A 19,619-nucleotide genomic window follows, 5' to 3' on the forward strand; every position below is an offset into this window, starting at 1 on the left:
GCTGGCTGATTCCATAGGAAAACACTACAGTCATTGTTAACACTGCCAACAAATCTTTGGTCCCAACGGGGCATTCCTGACTGTACAACTATTCTGGGTTAATGTTATTAATAGATGCTAGGCTGTACCTCTAAAAATTGGGTGGAACAGTACTCACCAACCTCGCTGTATACTGTGTCTAAAGTTTTGTTTTGACTTCCCTTCAAAAGAAAAGTGCTACTAAATGGATAAACACTCGAATGTTATTAAATTTGTGAGCATACCTTTCCAAAGTAATGAGGGAATTTGTGTTGATCTTCAATGACATGAGCAAATCCTCCTTGAAGACCAAAATCCACAGAGAAGTAAGGTAAGCCTTTAGGCACCTAAATAAATAAATAAATAAATCACATGTAAATACATCACGAAATCATGCTTAATCCCTCTTTTTGCTGTGCGGCATATCAATAACTAAGTATCCTCAAGAAAAGTAAAAAAAAAAAAATAATAATAATAAAAAAAAAGTTGAATTTCTAATATAGAAATACTAAGGCAATGACCTAACACTCTAAAAAACACATTTTATTTGGTAGCGTTTCAGGCAGATAGCTCTTCATAATCATCAAACAATTTCATCAAAACCAATTATTTTTAGGAATCCAAAATGGCAGCAGAGTAAGTGGAAACTATGATGACACTCTCCCAGGACCAAACTGGAATACAGCTGAAATATAAGAAAACCATCCTGAATAATCAACTGAAGCCGGGCTAGAGAGAATCCCGATAACCAAGGTCGGGGAGTGGAGATCCCATAGTGGCTGTAGGAAGCGTGGAGGTGCGAAAGGGCTGGCCGGGGTCCCGCAGGCAGCAGATGAAATTAGGGAGGGATATCTCAGTTGCAGGGGATTCCCACTGAGAACTAGGGCCACCCAGCAGAGAGCACCACAAATGAGAAAGGTGCCACATAACATCTGGCTGGGAAAAGCAGCAGGGTTGCTGCCTGCCAGGGACATTCAGCTGGAAATGCAGAAAGACTCTTAAAGGGCCAATCCACATTTTCTTGTACAGTCACTCACCTTGGGCTCTGACAAAGGGAGGGCAAAGTGAACTAAAGCTGTGTGAGGAAATTCTAAGGTTGGGGACCCTGGGTTTAGAGATTGGAAGGCAGCCACCCCAATTTCCTGTGCTGAGTCATCCCTCAAGCTGCAGAGGACATCTTTCTCAGGGAGACCTTTATTATCCAGGCAGCTTTTGCCTGTGTGGCAGCAACTACCCCACCCTGTTGGAAAATCTCTCACCCTACCTTGTAGAATCTACATCTTGTTGTCGTCGATAGCCTGAGGCTGAGACTGAATAACAATCAGACTGTAGGCAGAAGTGGATCTCTGGTGGTTTTTAGTCCTTGCCTGATCTAATTCAAAGCCTGGGGCTAGGGAAAGCAGACCTTGTTACACATATCTGTCCTTTTCAAATACACTAAGCACCAGCAGAGGAAGCCACAAGTTGTGCATTGCTTATAGCTCCAAACATGGAGCCCAGAGCCAGTCACCAACAGATTCTGAGAGTGAAGGAATGGGGGAAAAATTTCCCAGGCAAATGGAAATGAAAAAAGAAAGCTAGGGTAGCAATTCTCATTTGACAAAATAAGACTTCAAAATGAAGACCATCATAAGAGACAAAGAAAGCCACTTCATAATACTAAAGGCAATGATTCAACAAGAAAATATAACCCCTGTAAACATATATGCATTCAATATAGGAATGAATTAACATTCCTATATTCAGTATTACACTAGATCACATGGATCTAAGTGATATTTACAGAATATGCCACACCAAAGCAATAGAATATGCATTCTTCTCAAGTGCACATGGAACATTCTCAAAGATAGACCACATAAAAGGGCACAAAACAAGTCTATACAAATTCAAGAAGACTGATATAATACCAAGAATCTTCTCATATCACAACGGTATCAACTTAGAAGTCAACTAAAATAAAAACACTCAAAAACATTCAAACACATGCAGGCTAATAGCATGTTATTAAACAATGAATGGGTTACCAATGAGATCAAGAAATAAAACACTTCCTGGAAACAAATGAACACACAACCACCCAAAACGTTAGGACATGGTGAAAGCAGTCCCGAGAGGAAAGTTCATAGCACTTCAGGACTACCTCAAGAAACAAGAAAAAGGACTACTAAAGTATCTAACCCTACAACTAAATGAACTAGAAAGAGAACAAGAGCCCAAAGGAAGTAGAAGGAAGAAAATAATAAAGATCACAACAGAAATAAATGACATAGAGACGAAGAAAATGGTACAAAAGAAAAATAAATACAAAAGTTGGTTCTTTGAAAAGATAACAAGATTTATGAAACTCTAACCACACTCATCAAGAAACAAATAAATATAAGTAGAGATGAAAGAGATGATATAACAACAGACATCATAGAAATACAAAGGATTATATGCAAACAAACTGAACAATCTGGGTGAAATGGACAAATTCCTAGAAACATACAATCTTCCAAAACTCAATTAGGAATAATCAGAAAGCTTGAATAGGCCAATAGCAGCTGATGAAATTGAAGCGGTAATTAAAAAACTTCCAGCTAACAAAAGTTCTAGGCTGGATGGATTTACAGATAAATTTTATCAAAAACAGTATGAAGTTTTCTCAAAATATTAAAAATGGAACTTCCATTTTACCCAGCAATCCCACATCTGTGAATATATCCTAAAAACCAAAAAACACCAATTGGAAAGAACATATGCACCCCTATGTTCATAGCAGAGTTATTTATAATAGCTAAGGTTTGGAAACAGCCCATCAGTAGATGAATGGATAAAAAAGCTGTGGTACATTTATACAATGAAATACTATGCAGCTGTAAAAAAGAGGGATCTCTTACCCTTTGGGACATGAATAGATCTGGAAAATTATGCTAACTAAAACAGGCCAAACTGAGAAAGATAAATGTCACGTGTTCTCATATATTTGTGGAATCTAATGTACTGACCAACATAATAAGACTCCAAGTGGTGAGGCATGGTACAGACGGCCATGATGTGGGGTTATGGGGACAAGAACAATTTATATACCAGTACTTATATACCAAGAACTTATATAGCAGTGTGTATGTGTGTGTGTGTGTGTGTGTGTGTGTGTATGTGTGTGTGTGTATATAGCCCATGGACAAAAGCAATAGGATAGTGAAGACCTGGAGAGTTTGTAGGGGCTGAGAGGAGGGACAAAGAGAGGGAAAATGGGAGGTATCAACAATAAAGAATACATTTTAAAAAATAATAAAAGTTAAAAAAAAAGTGGATAACTTGAGAGTAGATAGTACAGTGTAGTGGAAAGAAAGTGGTCATCTTGAAATAATACAAAGCAATTAAAATTAGGGCTAACAGAGTTTTTCATGTTATAGGAAAAGGGTAAGTAAAAACAACTCAGTTTACAAAATATGCAGAAAAATGTGTTACTGTTTTATGACTTTGTGTTTTTATATTTTCACATTTTAAAAATATAAACATGTGTGAACTAGAGTATTAAGAAAAAATAAAGATACAGATAGAGCTCTAATCACAGTACTGATTCTTATAACAGGCAAGTTATTCAGCATCTCTGAGTCTCATGAGAAGTGTGAAGAGCTCAGAGGTTTGCTGGGAGGGTCAAAAAGGAAAGTGCTCATTAAGTGCCTGGCCCCGTGCCCGGCACAGACAAGATTACTCAAATGTTACTTTCTTTTCTGCTTCTCAAACAACAGTACTTTGTGCAAAACTGGTGGTTAAAGAAAAAAAGGATGGAAGACTCCCATAAAATATTTTTGCTACCTGAAGCAGATCATGAGCGAAACAATGAATCTGAATGGCTAAAACAATGTTATAGCAGTACATCAACTAAAGGACGGTACTTGGAGGGAGAGAGAACTTCAGGAAGCGATTTGTGATGACAATGCCCATGCCTTCTGTTTGGATTATACTGTGGTTGGCAGAATGATGGCCCCCTAAATATGCCAATAACTTAATCCATTATGTGCCATGAATACGTTGCTTTACATGACAAAAGGGATGTTGCAGATGCAAATAAGTTATGGATCTTGAAATGGGGAGATTATCCTGGGTTGTCCAGTGGGCCCAATGTAATCACAATAGTATTTCTGAGAGAGAAACAAGAGGGAGCGACTCAGAGAAAGATTGGAAGGTCCTACACTGCTGGCTTTAAAGATGAAGGAAGGCACCTAGACCATGGCACGCAGTGACTTATAGAAACTGGAAAAGGCACAGGAACGGCTCCTCCACTAGAGCCTCCAGAAAGAATGCAGGCCTGCTGAACACCTGGACTTCAGCTCAGGGGAACTCATCTTCTAATTGTGACCTCCAGAACTCTAAGATAATAATAAATCTGTGTTCCTTTATACCACTAAGTTTGTGGTAGTCTGTCACATCAGCAATCGGAAGTTAATAAACACACCAAATCCTAACAATCTACGGCATAACTGCCAAGATGGCACAGCCAACTCTCCGCTACGTTTAACGAAGAACAGCTCCTCCCCTGTGCTCTCGCTGAGGCTGCTGAAGGAACAGCCTTGCTACCGGAGTTGTTAGTCAGCAGGCATTGGGAAGGCGCTACTTTCAAAATATAGCTTTTATCTTTCCTTGCCTTAACCAGCCAGAGAGAGAAAAGTTAAAACCTTGGTACCATTCTTGAAAAGTACTGATAGAGTTACCTGTTTTTTACAATTGCTACAATTGCAAAACCATTTTATTTATGATAGAAAAACTGTAGTATTTGAATTTTCTCCTTTTAATATTCCAGATATCACTCCTGACTTCTTATAATTATCCTTGAGCTTGATGGTCTCTGAGAAAATTACAATTTTCCTTAAAAAAAATCAGTCCTTAAATGTGTTAGATGTTTTTCACAAAAATACCTTAAAAGTCACATTTAAAAGTTAACAAAGAATTCATATGAAATCTCAATAGCCTTGGAACAAAAATGACCAGTTTCTTGACAAGTTATTTAGTATCATGTCATCTCCCCTGCAATGAACATTCAGAACTATTTCTTTTGTATATTTCCAAAAATTCACACTACACTGCAAAGATATTAAAAGACACAAGAGAGAATAAACAAGATGGACATATAAAGAGACAATTATACTCACATAGTGAGGAAAAATATAAATCAAGAAAAAATCAGAATTAATTACAAATATTTGAATCTCTACTAAAAGCCAAGAATCTACTTTGAAAAAAAAAATCAATTATCCATTATTTGCCATGAATATGTTGGCAAATAAAGTATAAAAGCTCCAAAAGGCAGTTCAAATACTTTATGAAATTACCAAGGACAAAAAGCTCTTAAAACACATATAATGAGGATTTTTTGTGTTTCTTTTTCAGAATAAAAATAATGTCAAAATAACTCAAGATTGTTCACTTCATGCTCAAAACACTTTTATCACTTTAAAATGACACTGGAAAGCTTGTTGACCTAACAATTGACCTGCTTTGGAATTATTCTTATACTCAAGTTCTCTTCACAATTCTATCACATAATTGCTAAATCCTAAAGCTAAGATGGACCTCAAAAATTCACTGACTCCTTCCTCACCTGTTATGACTCTCAGATGCAGCAATATCTAGAACTATTTCTTTTGTATATTTCCATAAATTCACACTACACTGGAAAGATATTAAAAGACCCAAGAGAGAATAAACAAGATGGACATACAAAGAGAAAAAGCAATTGGTGCTATATTTGAAACATTTCAAAGTTGAATATACAACTACTAAGGATTGGGAATCCGTTTTTTATTTTCCATATTAGTTAAGTTAAATATTAAAACCCTCTGAGTACTTCTAGGAGAGTCTTTATGTGTTGTTTTTAAGTATGTTGTCTAGCTCAATTCACTAGCAAGGGAAAATAAAAAAACCATAGAGAATATTTTACCTCTAAATTAAAATTATCTTTGATAATGCATGAAATTTGAATATTCTGACAGGGATATAATACATGTAGTAAAGAATCCTATCATTCACATGTACCAGGAGTCCAGCTTTCCAAAAGAAGAAATGGGAGAAAAATATTCTAGTGATATCTACTACTAGAATAGGGTAGGCAAACTTAAGAAACTTACAAAAGTTTCCACTTAAATAAACTATTTGGAGGCTTTGCAGATCATAGTTTCTGTCATAACACTCAACTCTGCCCTTGCAGCATGAAACCTGCCAAAGATAATAGATAAACAAATGGGTGTAGCTGTGCTCCACACGCACAGGCGGCAGGGTTTAACACACAGCCTGAGGTTCCAAATCCTGCTCTCAATATAAGCTCCGTCAAGTCAGGGATCATCTCTGTTTTGTTCCACTATGTATGAAAAGCACCTAAATAGTGCCTGGTGAATAGGAGGCACTCAATAAACACTTGTAGATTAAATTACACTTTTAATAGAAAAACGAAATGGAATTCACAAGTCTATCTTTATTTCATTTCATTTCTATTTCTAAAAAGAGAAAGGTCATTAAAAAATTACTCAACTTATGTGAACCTTACCTTTAAACATTGATCTGGGTGTGCTCCCCTCCCAGAAGCAAGCCAGTGTCTTTCCCTTCCCTTTCCCCTTCCCCTCTGCTCCCACACCTGTGTATCTCCTACACTCTAAGGGACCCCATGAGACTTGCATCCAGGGGAGCACTGGGCAGCAGCAGCTTGTCCCAGGCTAAACCCTGAATCTGTCTCCAAGGCCCCCTTTTCTTTGACTTTTCAGTGAGCTAGAGCAGCCCAGCCTACGCTCTCTCCTGTTGCTTCTTCTATCTCAAGCCCTTCTTTGTTTCCTTGTCCTGGCTTTAATAAGAGCATTCTCAAAATCAAAATTTTAAAAAGTTGATCTATAAATCAGTATTAAACTAGGAAAAATGGTGGGGATATTCCCCATAATAAACCTGTAATCTAACTCAACTACTTGAAAGGGACATAACAGGAAACCTTTGTATAAAAAAACAGCAACAAAAAAAGAAATGAGTTCAGGTGGTTAGGGCATCCCCATAAGCCAAGGTTACAGGTTCCATCCCAGGTCAGGGCACACACAAGAAACCAATGAATGCATAAATAAGTGGAACAACAAAATCAATGATTCCCTCTCTCTTTCTGTCTCTCCCTCCCTCTCTCTTTCAAAAATCACTTAAAACAACAATGAAAAACAAGTTCAAAAATCAAAATAGAGCCTCTAGAAAAATGTCTCCCATTGTACTTCTGTGACAAGAAAGCCTCGCTCACCACTGCCCCACTGTGGCCAAGAAGCACAGGACAGGAGCTCTCGTGGCAGGGTCTGATGGCTGACTACAATGGCAGAGGGCAGGAGGGGCAGGAATAAATATTCCAATAAGCATTTGAACAAATATGCATTTGCTAGATCAGGCAGAATGAAAAGAAATCCTTCTTCACCTGAAGAATCAGTTACTTCACATTTGGTCATTCAGCCAAACGGTTCCTTCCTCAAATAAGATGTGGAAATTAATGAAGATCCTTAACACTAGGGTAATTTCTTATATTGGAAAAAAAATACTTACAGATTTTCTGATATCTTTGGAAGACAGATCGATCAATTTCTTGTTCATAGACCACTCCTCATCAGATTCCATTATGGCTTTCTAAGAAATAGCCATTTGTTAATGAAAAATAATATATACGTAAATACAACAAGACAGTTTAAAAAACTCAAATACAGTAAATGAATTACAGGGTATATTACACGTGGTAAGTCAGTATTTTGAGTGGATGGGCTTTAATTTGAGTTACTTAAAATTGGAACTTCTTGATTTTTTTAAAAGTCCTACCTTTAGTCAAGAGAGTTTTCTCATTCTTAACTCTTGTACTGAAGTTAAGTTCAGCTCAACTTTACATGAATAAAACCATCTTTAATACAACCAACCAATTTACTATTGCACAAAATTATGAATATAAAAGGTCACAAATTCCTTCCTCTTTTCATAGACAGCTACTACAAATAAATACACTTAGTTTTATTGCTTTTTTCAAATATGAAAAGAGTAATTCCTATGCCTTCTAGCAACCAAGTAGTGAAAACTATTTCTGGACATATAACAAACAAGTAAAAAATGCAGGGGGGGTGGGGGTGGGGGGTGGGGGGGAAACATAGAAATGGCAATATAATACTTTCTAGTCTAAGCAATAGACTAAAATTTATGGTAAAGAAATATTTAATAGAAAGAAAGGCTAGGGTGATTAATATAAAATAATCTTTTTATACAGTACTAGAGGCTCAGTGCACAAATTCGTGCACAGGTGGGGTCCAGCTGGCCTGCCCCAACCAGGGTAGATCAGGCCAGGGGAAGGGGCCGAAGGTGGTTGGCCAGCTGGCCCCCGCCTCCTGGTTCAACTCCTAGTTGAACTCTAGAACTTGTAGTTGAGGGGACAATTTGCATATTAGCCTTTCATTATATAGAATTGTAATTAATGAAGCAACTTCTAATGATGAAATTAACATTCAAATAACACAATTTAAATACATCAGATATACTGCTGCTCCCTATTTAAAAAGCATGGGTTGCCCTAGCTGGTTTGGCTCAGCGGACTGTAGGCTCCATCCTCAGTGGGGGGCATGCAGGAGGTAGCTGCTCAATGTTTTCTCTCATCACTGATGTTTCTATTTCTCTCTCCCTCTCCCTTCCTCTGAAATCAATAAAAATACATTAAAAAAATTAAAGGCATGGGTTACTTGTGTTGGCACTATAAAGTAGCACATTCTATATAAAAATTGAGCCAAATCCGCCCCACCAGTTTGGCTCAGTGGTCAGCCTGTGGACCAAAGGGTCCCAGGTTCAATTTCAGTCAAGGGCACATACTTTGGCTGCAGGCTCCTCCTCAGCCCAAACCCTGGTTAGGGCTCATGCAGGAGGCAACCAATCAATGTTTCTCTCACATCTATGTTCCTCTCTTTCCCTTTCTCTTCCACTCTCCCTAAAAATCAATGCGAAAATATCCTCAGGTGAGGATTAACAACAAAAATTTAAGCCAAATCCAATAAATGCATCTTTAATGATCATATGGTGTGCCCCATACCTCCATGCCTATAGTCACAATCAATCAGGATTATATCAGTTCAAAACAACAAACAATAGGCACTGAAGAACAGTACAATATCTCTCAACTTATTTTCTTTAACAAAGGATTTACATTGCCATCCTATACTGACTAAACATTGCATTTGCAAGTCATCCAACAGTATCTCACAAAACATTACCTCATTTTTTTTATTGCGCACGTTACTATTTCATGTACAGTTCTACACTTATGTAATTATATTAGTCTATTAAACTATACTGTATTCAGGTCAGCATCAGACACATGCTATTTATTAAGTTTCTTGAATATTATAACACTTAAGCAAGAACTGTAGTCATTTACTATATATCCAAAAATGTATGTCAAAGTAAGATATCAGTTTCTCTTTATAAATAGCATAATGAAGTATGAAATACTAAAACTTGCAGCAATAACTTGCTTCAGCAATTGCTATTTGTACTGTTAGTATGTAACTGTCTATGGCTCTCATGAATTTCAATGATAAGTTTTCTAGAGTATGACTATAATTTTGATTTGCAAGTACTTAAAGTAAAACTATTTTTCATTTGAAAAATGAGAAATTGGAATAGTAATTATAAATTATCATTTGATATTATATGCACACTTATAAAAAAGCATGCTGCCCTAACCAGTTTGGCTCAGTGGATGGAGCATTGGCCTGTGGACTGAAGGGTCCCAGGTTCCATTCTGGTCAAGGGCATGTACCTTGGTTGCGGGCACATACCCAGTAGGGAGTGTGCAGGAGGCAGCTGATCAATGTTTCTCTCTCATCGATGTTTCTAACTCTCTATTCCTCTCTCTTCCTCTCTGTAAAAAATCAATAAAAAAAATATATATTTTTAAAAAGGCATGCTTTTCAAGGCCAAAAATCCCAAATTTCTTTCCATAGAAATTTATAAAGAATTTTTTTGTGATTTAATTTGTGTCTTCATATAACATAAAATCTTATTTAAGTACACTGGAGACAAAATACAAAATAAAGATAACTATATTCATAAAACTGCACTGTAGCAAAATACAAGTACTCATGCAAAGACTATCTGTAAATACCTTAAAATAGATGGGCGCCATGTCACCCACTTCCTTTGGGACAGGAATGCATTCATAAACCATATGATACTGTTTCTTCAGGCTCATGTTAGTTTCTAAAAAGACGCAATCCAACCCTTTACCTTCAAACATCTTTACCAATGATTTTCTAAACATCTAAAGAAAGGAAAACATAAAGAAAGGTAAAGCACTTACAGAAGACTCAGAATATGAAAATAATTACAAGTACAACCAATCCCTTTAAAATAAAAGACAAATTGTAAACTACACCAGAACTACATGTTACTTTGTAGCTGCTTTACTTTCTAAATCCACTACATAATTTCACATATTTAAGCAATGTTTTTAAAAACTGCAACTCACACTGCATAGTTTTATCTATATATGAAATGGTTCCAATAAACTAAAATAAGGAAAGAGATCAAGTCAAATTCAGGTGGTAAAATATGCAGACATTACAGTAAAATATAGAAAAACATCCATATGCCAAAAAAAAGGCAGCATCCTTTAATCCAGTAACAGACAGGCAGACTTCACTTCTAATCGTTTCCCTATGCTCACAGCATCTTCATTTGCTGGTTCTCTCATGTCTGCTGACCCTTCACTTGTAACCTTGTGTGTTACAGTCCTACCAAGAATATGAAAATCAAATATACTAAAGATGAAAAGAGTAATTTCTCTTCCCAAATAGCTCATCATTATTACAAAATCCTTATTATTATTATTTTTTACTTATTTATTTAATTCACATTTCACACTCCTTGATCTGAGGGATTGCTGTCTGTACAGGAGCTTAGACAAAGAGTCCACAACTTTAACATGTATTCACAGGCTACCCCTCATAGTATAGGAGGGAGCAGGGATTGGAAGAAGAAAGGTGAGCAGGCCAAAGACCAGGAGCCAACTCTCCCCACGGCACCATGTGCAGACCCCCAGGGTGTCTGAGAATTACAAATTCAAACTTGGCCTAGTAGAGTGTTATGCAAGTATGTGTGTCCAAGTAGGGGAATGAAATACGTTTCATTTAGATTTATCAGCCTGATTTATAACTTTTAAATATCTTAATTAAAATTATTTTATTATGATATAGATCACATGCAGAAATAATACGGAGCAATCCCATGTGCTCTTAACCCAGCTTCCCCCAATGGTAACATTTTATAAAAGCACATACAGCTGGGACCGGTTTGGCTCAGTGGATAGAGCGTCGGCCTGCGGACTGAAAGGTCCCGGGTTCGATTCCGGGCAAGGGCATGTACCTTGGTTGCGGGCACATCCCCAGTAGGGAATGTGCAAGAGGCAGCTGGTCGATGATTCTCTCTCATCGATGTTTCTAACTCTCTATCTCTCTCTTCCTCTCTGTGAAAAATCAATAAAATATATATAAAAAAAAAAAAAAGCACATACAATCAAGACAGTAATATTGATGCAAGTAAGATACAGAACGACTCCAATACTATGAGGATGTCTCCTGTTGCCCTTTTCTCTCACGCTCACTCCCACCCCCATCTCCTTTCTTAAATCCTGGCAACAACCACTTTGTTCTACTCTCTTTAATTTTGTCATTTCAGGAAAATTATATACACTGAATCACATAATCTTTTGGGGTTGGTGTTCTTCACTTAACATAATTCTCTGGAGATCTAACCAGTTTGCTGCTCAGACACTGCCTAGAAGTTAAGGTTCCCCTCTCAGCCCCTGCTGACACCGGAAAAGGGAAGAGGCTGCTCATTACTGTGGGTGGGGGATTAACAGTCTGGTCCCAGCCAGGCCTCCACTGATCATTGTCACTCAGCACTGTTCTACCTTTCGCTCATTTTATGAAGTAAGAGAAGTTGGAAAGGAAGGGAGAGAGGGAGGGGTCAAATAATTATAATTTGAGGTGAATTATAAGGGTACCTCATAAGCAACAAGCATGGGATTCACTTTTCATTTCTGATGGCAGCAATATTAAGCTCAAAGTCTCTAAGACTCCAGAGGCCCGCCTCCACACCAGCAGAATACTAAAGAATTATCCTTTGTAGAAGGCAGCTGGGCTAAGAAAACCAGATAGCTGAGATTCTACAGTCTGAAAATGGGCATTATATTTAAATGTTCAACATTTTGGCACTCCAGCCGCTTCCCTGACTCAGCTCCCAGAACACTGACCAGCTGGCTTTAATGCTCGAGGCAAGAGATTAAAAGGGTCTTTCTAGAGATTCTGATTCGCCCCAAGAAAAAGACCTAAAGGTACCCACACTGGAGGTTTCCCAATGGAATGGCCCCATCACATCTCTCCACAGTGAGGTCCACTGTAGATGAGAATCAAGGACTCTACCCCCATACTGCTAATTTGGGATATTTAAAAAATGGACTTGTAACATATGTTCAAACACATATTTGTCAAACTGATAAAAATAAATTTTAAAGGGGACGGAATTTCACTATGTATTTAACAAAACTAAAAATCTGGAACTTATTCATTCAAAATTTGTGATTATTCCCATATGTTCCGATGAAACTTATCTTTGCATTTTTATTAAATATAAAATCTAAGATTAAATTTAAATGTTACTAGAGGATGGTGAAAAAGTCACTTGAAAGAAATGGCTCCTCAGCTGGTTGTGGAACGAACCAGAGCAACAGAGGCCAGGCCCGGAGCAGCCTAGCCCAAAACAGCTCTCTCCTCGCCTGCCCCTGCCCCACGGCTGCCTCTCAGACATGGCTGGAAACTTTTGCAGGAACTTGAGGGTCTGCTGAATCAAGTGATGAAGGCTTAGATCTGGATGTGTTGAGTTAGTATAGTCCTGGGGTGTTGATCTGTGAGTGCCTTGGGTGGGGCCTGGATGAGGCTGGTTGTCCTATTAGGAAATGTCTTTTGTGTGAAGTGTATCATTGGGCATGTGGAGGTATTATTGATATGAGAAAATGCTAAGTAACTGATTTGCTATCTGAAAAGGGATTTACTATCGGGGAAAGGGAGGGAGGAAGAGACTGAACATAAACTGTGCATCAATGAATGAGGATGAGGGGGCAGAGGGTGGGGTGGGAACCTGGTGGAGGGGGTAAGAAACGAGGAACCTGTGTAATAATATGAACAATAAAGATTGATTTAAAAAAAAAAAAAGGGAAAAAAAAAGAAATGGCTCCTTAGCTGAGACCGGTTTGGCTCAGTGGATGGATCGTTGGCATGCGGAATGAAGGGTCCCGGGTTCAATTCCAGTCAGGGGCGTGTACTTTGGTTGCGGGCACATCCCCAGTGGGGGGTGTGCAGGAGGCAGCTGATCGATGATTCTCTCTCATCGATGTTTCTAACTCTCTCTATCCCTCTCTCTTCCTCTGTGAAAAATCAATAAAGTATATATTAAAAAAGAAAAAGAAAAAAGAAATGGCTCCTGCATTTGCAAACAATATATTCATATATATATATTTTAATATTTTTAATGATTTCAGAGAGGAAGGGAAAGGGAGAGAGAGATAGAAACATCAATGATGAGAGAGAATCATTGATCAGTTGCTTCCTGCACACCCCACAGAGGAGATGGAGCCTACAACCCGGGTATGTGCCCTGACTGGGATTCAAACTTTGACCTCCTAGTTCATAGGTTGATTCTCAACCACTGAGCCACACAGGCTGGGCTGCAAACAATATATTTTGCTAGCTCTAATCATTTTTTAAAATATATTCTCTAAAAGAGGTAAATAGCCTTATGGATATTTACCAGGGTATAAGTTGACTTTTTATACATATTTGGAAGTAAAAAAATAAATAAATAAAAAGCTACATTTCTTTAAATATGCAAGAATTCAGATATCTTATTCATTTATTATTTTACAGCAATTTACAACGTTTAACAATTTTTCTTTTTATCACACACACAAAGAGAGCTGTAATGCCATTATTTGTATGAAACAATTTGGTTTTTCTTCCCTCACTCAATATTCGGTAATTCACATGGCTTACAAAATCTGCTAAACTATAATGTAACCTGTACTAGAATATGCCATACATTTGGGCAGAATTAATGAATGCATTTATCTCTGCATTTCTCTCAACACTTGGATTATCTTATACTCACGTATTCAGTATATGTTGTACTGAATAAATTCCTTCTTTATCTACCTCAATGTGTTTCATAAAGTAGCTTAATTTCTTACAGAAATATAAAACACACAGACTTGATTCCTGTATTACCTAAAATCTTTCTGGCACTGTATTTTGTTCTAAATAAAATCAGTTTTGACATATAAATTTTTTGTTTTATATGAGTACCACTTTTTTCATTCTTTTTTTTTAATTGATTTTAAAGAGAGGAAGGGAGATGGAGAGAGAGAGACATCGATGAAAGAGAAACATCCATCAGCTTCCTCCTATAGGGCCCCACTGGGGCTGGAGCCCATAACCTGGGCATGTAACCTGACCAGGAATTGAACCGGCAACCTCTTCTTGCATGGGATAATGCTCAATCCCCTGAGCCACATGGGCTGAGAAATATATATACTTTTTAAAAGCACTTCAGAAAAGTCCCAAAATAATTCTGAAAACTGAATTTGCATATTTTTCACTTGAAATTATTTATTGCATTGGCATCCACTACTAGGAAAAAAAAAAATTTTTCACATCAAATATGTTAGTCCACATTCTTACCCTTGCTTGACAATAGATGCATTAAAACAGTCTGTCCTTTAACTTTCCCAGCATAAACTTAAATATTCCCGGGAAAAAGAGACTTGAATTTCATTCAATGCAGTTAAAATATCTCCTCTTTTGGCATCTTTACCGGCATCATGAAAAGACTAGACTAGTATATAGTCTCTTTTGAAGTCTAACCATTTTCACATTTTTCTAGGTAGAATTCCTGTATCCATAGATCAGGTATTAAAAAAAAAGAAGAGTTTTCATTCTTTCTTTCTTGGTGATTATGAGGACTTGAAATAATTTAGCAGCAATTTCAACAATACTATTGTGCCTTTCAATTTCTTAAAGCCCCCTGATGGATTCAGCGTCCCTGAATCCAAACTCTGGGCCAGGTTATAAAGGGAAAAGCGCAAAAATTAAAGCTGGTAACAAATCCCCACAAAAATCACAACAGCAGAGACAGTCATTTCCATTACAGGAAAAATAAAACAACTGCTGAATATAAAAATCTAACTTCCAAAATTTATTTTTCATTATCTAAAAATATCTTTCCTTTTGGCTGTAATTTATTAGCTTACTGTGGTAAGCATGATATCTCATGTTTCACAAATGCACAGATTAAAAATCTTACACTGACTTTTTTTAAAGTAAAAATAATAATTACTTTGCCACAGTTTATATAGTAGACAAAAGCTTACAGTTGAACACCTGAAACTAAAATGTTATATGTCACTGTATCTCAATTTAAAATAAAATAAAAAAATTTTTTTTAAACTTTCAAAATATGGCCCTGGCTGGGTAGCTCAATTGATTAGAGTGCCATCTTACTATACCACGTTGCAGATTCGATCCCAGGTCAGGGCTCATACAAGAATGAACTAATGAATGCATCAATAAGTAGAACAAATCAATGTTTCTTTCTCTCTGTCTCGTCCTCCCCCCCTCTCTCTCAAATCAATAAATAAATTTTAAGAAAGTAAAAAGCTTCCAAAGTATATAGTACATGAGGGATCATGATGGAAATACCATGATCCACAGATATGCACAACTATATAAATGTATACAACTTCAGAAAGTTAAAAATCATTGGATGAAGGTATAAAACTTGAGATTTATCAGAAGAGTTTGTAAAAATTGTTCATAAGCACTACAATGACAATGGACATTATCAAGCTGACCTGAATTTCCTCCCAGATGTCTTCATCCAATAAGGTAGCGGCTCTGTGGTGCTGCAGAGGGACTATCAGGCAGTGACCCTCAGTAAGAGATTGAAAGTTGGGCAAACATAAATAAACCTATGGGGGGGGGGGGGGGGAATTGCAAACATGAAATGTTATTGCTATTTATTCTCAGTTGCAACAAACAGACCCTTATTAGGGAAATACGGCTAACATTTAATAAAGTATACTTACCTATAAGCAATATATTTTAATATTTTTAAAATATTTTAAAAGCCACAAAGATGTTTTTTTTTAAACTAAATCTTTATTGTTGAAAGTATTACAATAATACTTGACCCCTTCTAGCCCACCCCACCTCCCTACCCCAGGTCTTCACCCCTATTGTCTATGTGCATGAGTTATGCATATATGCATCCAAGTTCTTTGATTGATCACTGCCCACCGACCCATACTCCCCCACCTTCCCTTTGATAGTCTGCAGTATGTCCTATGCTTCTATGTCTCTGGATCTATTTTGTTCATCAGTTTATTTTGTTCATTAGATTCCACATATGAATGAGATCATGTGATACTTGTCTTTCTCAGACTGGCTTATTTCACTTAGCAGGATGTTCTCCAGGTCCCTCCATGCTGTCTCTTTTTTTACTGCTGCATAGTATTCAATGGTATAAATCTGTAGTGGGCAAACTGTGGCTCTTGAGCCACATGCGGCTCTTTGGCCCCTTTAGCATGGCCCTTCCACAAAATACCACAGCCTGGGTGAGTCTATTTTGAAGAAGTGGCATTAGAAGGAGTTTAAGTTAAAAAAAAATTGGCTCTCAAAAGAAATTTCAATCATTGTACTGTTGATATTTGGCTCTGTTGATTAATGAGTTTGCCGACCACTGGTATAAATGTAACATAGCTTTTTTATCCACACATCTACTGATGGGCACTTGGGCTGTTTCCAAATCATTGCTATGAATAGAGGGTGCATAGATTCTTTATGATTGGTGTTTTAGGTTTCTTAGGATATATTCCTAGAAGTGGGATCACTGAGTCAAATGGCAAGATAGCTTTTAATTAATTAGAAATTAATAGCACAAGTCTCAGTTTTAAATAGTATACATCAAAGATTATTAAGCTTACCCAAGGGTAGAATGAAAGACACTTTATCCATGATCTGAAAAAGGTATATGCTTTAAAGACCTTGGTATAATTTTGCAAGAATAAAACATGTGTGTGTGTGTGTTTTATTCTTGCAATATATATGGCCTGGTAATAGCAGATGTCTAACTAATACTTATTAATTCAGGCCTTTCTCTCATTGGCTGAGAAAGGAGAATTCACTCTACTAAGAGAGAACGGAAATATAGCCTCTGAGTGGCTATACCTCTCTGGCTAAGTTCCTTTTATTTACATACATGTATTAGCTACAAGCTGGAGCTACTTATCCATTATAAACTTTTTTTTTTTAAGAAAGCGTTAATAGGCCCCAGCCAGGTGGCTCAGTTGGTCCCCATACATTAGAAAGGCACATACCTAGGTTGCAAGTTTGATTCCTAGTATGGGAGGCAACTGATCAATGTTTCTCTCTCACATTGATCTCTCTCTCTCTCTGTTTCTCTCTCTCTCTCTCTCTCTCTCTCTCTCTCTCTCTCCATTTCTTCCTCTCTCTAAAGTCAATAAACAGATCTTCAGGTGAGGATTAAAATAAAAGGTCAATTAGTATGCATAATAGTGAGCAAAAGGTATTCTTGAGGAGCATCAATAATATTCTGCATAGTCCCTTGATCACATCTTCTGGTTTTTGTTAGGCTTTAGCTAGAAATATTTTGTATGGCAGACAATATTTATTTATTGTTTGTTTTAATAAAATAATTCAAATTTTTAAAACTTTGCTGAGAAAGGACCATATTCGCAATTAAAAATGGTATCAGTAGTGATTCATTAATAAAATAAGCTCCATAATATATGAGTCTCAATTTTCCCCAGTGAATAATTAGGGTCAGTGAATATCAGGTACATGATAATGATTTACTTAATATAAGAATTAAGTCACCAAATATTTATTGAAATAAGCGACTCTTATTAGTTACTACTAAATAAGTGATTATTAAATTTATTGAAATAAATTACTGTAAATAGGCATTCTTGGCATACAATGATGAACAAATTATCTATATCCTCATGAAACTTAGACTCTTGGGGAAGATATTCAATAAACAAGTAAAACAAAATACAGTAAACTTCTTCAAATGATGAGATATTCTATAAAGAAATAAATAGGTTCTGTGAGAAAGTAAGCAAAGAAGAAGCTACTTTAGATGATCTCTTATGTGGATTTTAATTTGGAAAATCAAGTGTCAATCATAAAAATAAGGTCAGACACGGGATAATGACAGAGCCAGAATTTGAATTCACATAATCTGGCTCCACAAAGAATTATGCAAAATGCAAGCTTCATGTTATTTAAATATTTACACTCGCTGTAAAAAACATTTTAAAAGTCATGGGTCATGGGTCCCTAGAAAAGAAAAATATCTGAAACATAGAATAAGAGAAGACAGATTCCTTAGGAATCTTATAAAAGTATGAAGAAAGAGGCAAATCTATTATACGTATACCACTAAATCATTTCCCAATAAATTGTATATTTCTTACCTTAACACCTATTGCAATAATAAGGTGCTTGGGAAACTGAGAGCTGTCAAAACAATACAGACACCTTTCCATTTGTGCAGCAAGACTCCGGTGTTCAGCAATAGCTCTTTTCCTCTGGTTCTCTGCTTCTTCACCGAAATGCTCTTTTTCAGCTGCTTTGGAGACAAACATGTCATCCAGAGTATAATAGTCTCCATCTGTTTTCCCCATAAACTGAAAAACCAAAACAACAGTAGTAGAAGGTAGTAGTTAAGATTTTATTGTATTGGAGCATACTTAAGTCCTATGTAAGTTCTATGATAAAACGCTTACTTTTTTAAAAAAAGGAGAAAAAGAAAACATGATTAAAATTTAAACTTGACCTTCAAGAGTCAATCCATCATCTTCATCATCGCTAAAGTTTATTGAGTAATTACTATATGCAATTCTAAGAATGTGTTTTACACTTCTATGAAGAGGGGACCATTCTCATTTCCATTTAATAAATGAAGAAACTGAACCACAGGAGCCATTTTCACTATAAAATTAGCATTATAGAACATAAAACATTTTTCAACTATATCTCTAGGTATCTTCTCCATATCTCCCCTAACATAAACTGTACCAAGGGTGATGCTTTTAACAAAAAAGCATCGAATTTTACTTATGTCCCTGATTAAAAGTCTTCAAGAGCTCTGAACTGTGAACAAAATCAAGTTCAAACTCTGGGTTGGCGTACTAAATCATAGACACAGAAAGACATAAAGGTTAAAAGCTTGACCTCTATAGTCAGAAAGACCTTGGTAAAATTCTACTTCCTGTCTTTGTTCTCTGTCTACGCCTTATTTCCTCATTTTACAATGGTTATAAGAATATTATCTATCTAATAGGTTTACCTCACTTAATCTTCACAATACATGCCTGGCACACAGTAAGGAATCATAAAAGTGAGCCACCATTACCATTACAAACCTCTGTGATCTGGAATTGATCACCTCTCCAGTCACATCTGATCACATCCCTACAAACTCCCTGCTCTAGCCAC

General features: G+C 36.7%; 1 protein-coding gene across 2 annotated transcripts in view; it reads right to left on the bottom strand.

Annotated features, from left to right (window-relative positions):
- CWF19L2 (CWF19 like cell cycle control factor 2) overlaps window positions 1-19,619 on the bottom strand; it is a 64,469-nt gene that overhangs the window by 2,144 nt on the left and 42,706 nt on the right. The window contains exons 13-17 of one of the 2 annotated variants that reach the window (XM_036427055.2): window positions 18,596-18,808; window positions 15,950-16,066; window positions 10,154-10,309; window positions 7,567-7,647; window positions 264-365 (exon numbers count right to left, since the gene is read on the bottom strand). In XM_036427055.2, the coding sequence (XP_036282948.1) occupies window positions 264-365; window positions 7,567-7,647; window positions 10,154-10,309; window positions 15,950-16,066; window positions 18,596-18,808 (669 nt within the window). The remainder of the gene's footprint in view (window positions 1-263; window positions 366-7,566; window positions 7,648-10,153; window positions 10,310-15,949; window positions 16,067-18,595; window positions 18,809-19,619) is intronic. The other variant, XM_036427056.2, reaches the window with a different exon arrangement.

Source organism: Pipistrellus kuhlii, unplaced genomic scaffold (assembly GCF_014108245.1).
Source record: "Pipistrellus kuhlii isolate mPipKuh1 unplaced genomic scaffold, mPipKuh1.p scaffold_m20_p_9, whole genome shotgun sequence".
Classification (NCBI taxonomy): Eukaryota; Metazoa; Chordata; class Mammalia; order Chiroptera; family Vespertilionidae; genus Pipistrellus; species Pipistrellus kuhlii.